A 6,534-nucleotide genomic window follows, 5' to 3' on the forward strand; every position below is an offset into this window, starting at 1 on the left:
TCATTAGCGGTTATATTACTTTTCAAAGAAAGCCGCAAATTCAAATATTAAATTAACACTAGTGAAAGACAATTATATTAATAATTAGGGTTGAATTAAAATAATTTACCACTATAGGTAATAGAAAGGTTTTGACATGAAAACACATTTTTCTTTTTCTTTTTTTTCTTAAGTCAAGAAAAGTATTCAAACATAAACATGATAATTTACATAATTGATTACTTAATTTATATATATATATATATATATATAAAAGGTGAGTAGATTAGGGTCTTTCCTAAGGAAGAAGCAAAGACCACATGTGGGCAAAGCCAAAAATTGAATAGTTCGATAATTTCCATAAGTCAAAACATTTAAGGAGTCGCACGTGAGCAAGCAGTGAAAGAGCTGGCATTTTTTCTCTTCAAATATATCAAACCTCCTTCCACTTTTTAAATTTAAAATTTTATTCTTATACTTCAATTTTGAGACATTAAATCTCTCTATTTTCTATTTAAAAATTTTAGTCCCTTTCCATCTAATTTTATTATTAAAGTTAATGATGTTAATCGTAAATAATTTTTTTAGCTCTCAATATTTATATATTTTTTTTGTTAATCTTATCATTACCCTTTAAAAGTACTTTAAATTAAAAAAATTAAAACTATTTATTTCATATTTTAAATAAAAAATATATTTAAAAATGAAATAAAATAAAAAATCTGTAAAATTCAAAAAATTGATTTTAAAAATATAAATATTTCAAATTTTAAATTTCAATGTTATCTAAATCGAACTAAATTAGCCAGTCAAACCGGAAAGTGGTTGGGGCATCAGTTTAACGAGAGGTAAAAACTAGTTGAACTATGAACCGGTACGAACTAATTGAACCAAGCTAAAAACCGATTGAACTGATTTTGAACCGGTCTAACCAATTGGTTTCCAGAACAATCGGTTCAAAGCAAATGAATTATTAAAAATTAAAAATATAAAAATCAGTCCAACTACCAATTGAACTAGTTTTTAGCCCAGTTCAATTATTTTGTACCAGTTCATAGGTTAACCAAATTTTTACCTCTCATTGAATTAATACCCCAACTGTTTTTTGATCCAATCAAGGCCAGTTCGGTTTAGATAACATTGAAATTTGAAATTTTTATGTTTTAAATTTTTTTTATTTTTGAATTTTAAAGAGTTATTTATTTTTTTATTTTTTAAATAATATTTTTAAAATAAGAAAATTATTTTTTAATTTTTTTTAAAAAATACGATACTTTTAAAGGATATGGACCAAAATGACAAAAGAATGTAAATGTTGAAGATTAAAAAAGTTTAAAATTTTTAAATTTTGGTAGATTCACAAATTGGTACGGATAGCTTGAGCCAAGCTAAAAAGACAATTGAACCAATTTTTATATATTTTTATTTTGATTTTTTAATAATTTATTTGCTTTGAACTGGTTGGACTGGTTGTTTTGGGAACTAATTGGTCAAACCAATTCGAAATCGGTTCAATGGTCAATTCAATTAATTTTTTTCACTTGATTCAATCAATTCATATCGATTCACAAGTTAACTAATTTTTACACCTCACCAGATTGATACTCCAGTTGGTTTCGAGTCTGACTTGTCATAACATTGAATTTTACAATTTTTGTTTATATTTTATTTTTGAATTTTAAAGTTTTTAAAATTTTAAAATTAAAATTTTTTTATTTTTATGTTTTTTTTAATATGAAAAATTAATTTTTTAAAATTTTATGTACTTTTAAAGGGAAAGGACCAATTTGATAAGAAAATTATAAATGTTGAGGGCTAAAATTTTATTTTAGTTGTGACATTGTTAACTTTAACAGAAAAATTAAACGGAGGGACTAAGATTATAAATAAAAAAATACAGAAATTTAATATCTCAAATTTAAAGTATAAAACTAAATTTTAAAAGAATACAAGCACCCTTAGTAGATTTAATTTTTTTTTTGTTTTTTCCACTAAAAAAAGATAAAAACATAAATTTCACCAAACTCAATCCCCCTCTGCCCTTATAGCTTCCTTTAAAGCTTTTGCTCTCAAAGTGGCAAATCATAAAAATCCCAGGAACCCTCGTAACTCAACTTTAGCAACTACCCATAAATTTTTATTTTTAGCTTTCTTTTGTTTCTATTCTCAACTTAATATAATTATTGCATCCCCTTTTTGTCTATTTATTTATATAATTCCATTTTATATAAACAGTGGACCATACCATTTCCCTCTGTATATCTTGCCTTTTAAGCACTCTTTTCCCACCCTTTCTCTCATTTTCCCTTTTTTTTCTTCTTCATTTCATCAGCTTCACAAATTTGTTCTCCATACTTGAGAGCATGCCTGAATGTCCAGAGAAAGGTAAGAAGTACAAATCTTTATCTCTCTCTTCTCTCCATCTCTCTATCTCTACATAAATACACACATACACATATATATATTATGTCTTCATGTTCCTTCTTTACTCATCGAGATATATTTTGTCATAATATTTTCGGATAATGTGATCATAGATATCTTTAGGCTTTGTATGAGCCTAATACATACGATGACTAGCTTTTTCAGGAGGTTTTGAGGCTTAATTGTCTCTTATAAGAAGATTATTCATTTATATTAATCAAATTAATGTATTGGTTTTTATAGATATATAATGTAATAATTCGATTTTATTTTTTATTTTTGGGTTCGTGGGTGTTTTAGGGAGAGATTTGATGAGATAGGCAAGAAGATCAAGAGAGAAGCAGATGTTTCAGCCAATTATCAGATGGGAAGAAGGCATATGTTGGGTCCTCCTGGAACCCTAAATACGATTACACCATGCGCCGCCTGCAAACTCTTGAGGCGTAGGTGTGCTCAAGAATGCCCATTTTCTCCATATTTCTCCCCTCATGAACCCCAGAAGTTTGCTTCTGTTCACAAGGTGTTTGGTGCTAGCAATGTCTCAAAGATGCTAATGGTAAGAATTGATCATAATTCAAATTAACCCTAAACCCGTAGTAATTATTATCTTTTAGATCTTGTTTTCCTCTAATGGTGGCTTTCATGGTGTATTAATACAGGAAGTACCGGAGAGCCAACGAGCCGACGCGGCCAACAGTCTTGTTTATGAGGCGAATGTGAGGTTAAGAGATCCAGTTTATGGGTGCATGGGTGCAATTTCAGCTTTACAACAGCAAGTTCAATCTTTACAAGCTGAACTGAATGCAGTAAGGGCTGAGATAATAAAATACAAGTGTAGGGAAGCTAACCTTGTACCACCTTCTTCCCATGTAGCCATGCTCTCATCTGGGGCTGTTCCGGTGGCTGCACCACCGCCAGCCACCACTCAACCACCACCTCCACCACCACCACCTCCTCTTCCTACTATCACCGCCGTTACAACTTGTTCCATATACACCCAACCCACCACTTCTACGGACTATACCACCCTTTCAAATGATAATGTTTCCTACTTTGGATAAAAAGATATTTATTACCTTAGACTGACAACCAAAAGAATCCCCATTTATTTTTCTCTATAATGATGCAAAACAAACATGGAATAAAAATGAGGAAGAAATGAGTATTCTTGTTTCCTTGCTTTTTTTTTTTTTTGGTTTTATTTACTCACTCAAAACATTACTGTCTAGCTTGCTCAACAATTGATAAACTTTCATATATATGCCCTTTACCTATAAATTTGTTGGTTGATGTGTTTCTTTCTTCTACATTTTATTTTCTTATCTTGATTTCCACTTCTCTTTCAAAATTTCCTCATTCAATAATATGGCCACTATCATACGGTGAATGGACAATATATATTCTAATTCCCGCAACATTAATAACTTTTCTCCTTGGTGACATGCATGTCAAGTAGATAGTACTGATTATAAAAGAAAAGTTCATTTAAAAATTATAAAGACCCCTATATTAGGAGTCAGATTACAAATTTCCTTCTCTACTTAAAAAATGAGCAAATTAGTCTTTGTACATTATTTTAACGTGCAAATTAGTCCTTTTTGTTAAAAATTTTATCCATTTGTATTGTTAAAAACTAGTGTGGTTGACGGAATAACCAGATTGTGGTATGTTGTGTGCCATGTGTACCTTCGACGTACAATGGCCAGTTTTTAAAAGTAGGAATGGATAGAATTTTTGACAGAAGGACGTTTTGCTCTTTGATATAACATATATGAACTAATTTGTCTATTTTTTTTGCCAAAGAGAATAAAATGCAATCCGACTCATTGTATAAGGGCATTAATGTTACTTTTACCAGAGAAGTTCATATTGCATAGCTATTGAGTGACTTACATATCCAACCCTAGACAATGGCAAACACAAGTGAGAATTTGTTATTGGGGTGTAAAATTGGGAGATCCTAGTCATGGAATAATAGCAATTTTGGTGAACTTTAAAATTTTATAATTTTATTTCAGTCTCCCAATATCACCAATTTTTCGATTTAGTGTGTGTGGGAGGGTGAATGCGTTGCATGTGAAAGACAGGCTGTTAGCACATGCTATTCTGTGCCATTGAAGGATCTAATATTGACATGAATTTGGGAAGGGGAGACAAAAGGTATATATATAGTTTTGATCATCCCCAAGTAGGGTTAGAAACTTCTAAAGAATTTTTCTTTTATTAATATTATTATTATTTGGGTGTTTGGATTGTTGAAAGCATACAAATGAAATACTTTTATCATACATAACTCTTATTATAATTTTTTGTTAATCTATTTTTACATGTTAAAGATATTTTACCCTTTTTGCTCATTTTCAGGCCTTCAACATATCAACTTTTTTTCATAATTATATTTGTAAATAATTACTTTTTTTAATGTACCCATAATTTTTTATGCCTATATCTTCATCTCCTTTCTCCTGTTAGTCAATAGTTTGATAATTTTAAGTATTTATTTTTAGAATGTATATGCTATAAGAATGATATAATATATGATTTAATGGGGTAAGTCTAGCTATTATAGAAACCGATCGAGCTAATATTGTTAGACATAAATGTTTACTTTTCTTAAAAGAAAACCAAAAAAATTTATCTTTTTAAATTTATTAGATTTTATTTTATTTCTATTGCACCTAAAATTTTAAAATTTATTCCAATAATTCTTTTAGGCACACTAGAATTTAATTACTATTATGGGTGCTTCAGCAGTTACATTAAATTGCAAATTAATTTTAAAATATGAATTTCTCCGAGCTCCCTATATAGTAAAGGACCTAGCCAGCAAAAGTGAGAATCTAGGCCAATGCTAACCCTCATTAATTAATCACAGCTGATGAATTTGGTTCAATTATTGATTGGGTTGACCCATCTCAAAGTTGTATTAATTGGGCACACTTTAATAAAAGCTACTGAATCTTGTCAATAAGCTAGTATTTAGTGAAAAAAAAATATTGATATTTAGTCAATGATAGTGCCATTTGCCAGCTAGCTAAGATTATTTTGCTCAATCATGGGTTTGCTTGGCGTGTGGGAAATTAAGTGGCATTCTGGAACTTGTATTGCTCATTTAAGCAAGCAATGGCAAACTTTTTATTTCATTCATCACCCCTTTTTTGGTTTTACGGTTTATATTAAAGATTTATAATTATCTTTTTTTTAGTAATATCGTTCTCAAGATTTAAATATATATTATTAGTATACTAAAATTTATAAATATCAAAAATAATTATAACAAAAAATATATAAAGCGAAGTAAATATAAGTATACATACACATTTATACTCTCTAATTTGTTTTAAAATCTAATCCCATCATTATCATTTAAATTAAACTGAGTATTGTGAATGAATTTTTCGCCTTTTAAGTTCAAGTTCCATCGTACGTAAATGTCAAATATAGATTCCCTTTTAAATTATTTTGGGTTTAATCCTGTTATGTGTGAACTTTATTTAAATATATTTCGATTTTTAATTCATTGTGCTTTCTGTTAATCTGATTTCAATTCTAAATAATCAAATATGTATTATTTGTAGTTGTATTCGTGATTTATACTAGTAAACTCCTTAAAAAATTCAAACCAAGTACTAACTATCTATACTAATATTTCAGTGTTTGATTAAGATTATTTCACCTATCAATCGAATTTCAACTCAGTTTATGAAATTATAAAAAAATAAAACTCATTATTTTTATAAAGTACCAAATATTATTTTGGAGATACTTTTATCTTTATAATTTAAAAGAAATAATACATATAATAAAATTTAAACCTCAGACATCGTAATATTTATTAACTCAGCTTTATTGTTTCAAACAAAATCACATTTATTTTTTAATTAAATCATTTATAAATTTATTACATTAACTACCTCATGGTTATGTAATAATCTAATATATATATATGTATTACATAAGTAGATGATCTACTGTTGTTGAGTCTCTAGAATTGTAAGAGATGTGATGGAATTTGGTCTCACGTCATGGTTGCTTGAAATCGTGGCATCTCACCTTTGTCTCTATATACAATCCTTTCATTTTCTTTAAAATAAAAAAGAATTCCCACTTTGATTAAAATAATAATAATAA

General features: G+C 28.5%; 1 protein-coding gene across 1 annotated transcript; it reads left to right on the plus strand.

Moving 5' to 3' along the window:
* The first annotated feature begins 2,111 nt into the window (after nucleotides 1-2,111).
* LOC107903048 (LOB domain-containing protein 15) lies at nucleotides 2,112-3,577 on the plus strand. The gene is made up of 3 exons (XM_041112244.1): nucleotides 2,112-2,364; nucleotides 2,704-2,959; nucleotides 3,063-3,577. The coding sequence occupies exons 1-3, from the start codon at nucleotides 2,351-2,353 to the stop codon at nucleotides 3,462-3,464; spliced, it is 672 nt and encodes a 223-aa protein (XP_040968178.1). The 5' UTR covers nucleotides 2,112-2,350; the 3' UTR covers nucleotides 3,465-3,577.
* Nucleotides 3,578-6,534: the final 2,957 nt, after the last annotated feature.

The sequence above is a fragment of the Gossypium hirsutum genome, chromosome A05, assembly GCF_007990345.1.
Source record: "Gossypium hirsutum isolate 1008001.06 chromosome A05, Gossypium_hirsutum_v2.1, whole genome shotgun sequence".
Lineage (NCBI taxonomy): Eukaryota > Viridiplantae > Streptophyta > Magnoliopsida > Malvales > Malvaceae > Gossypium > Gossypium hirsutum.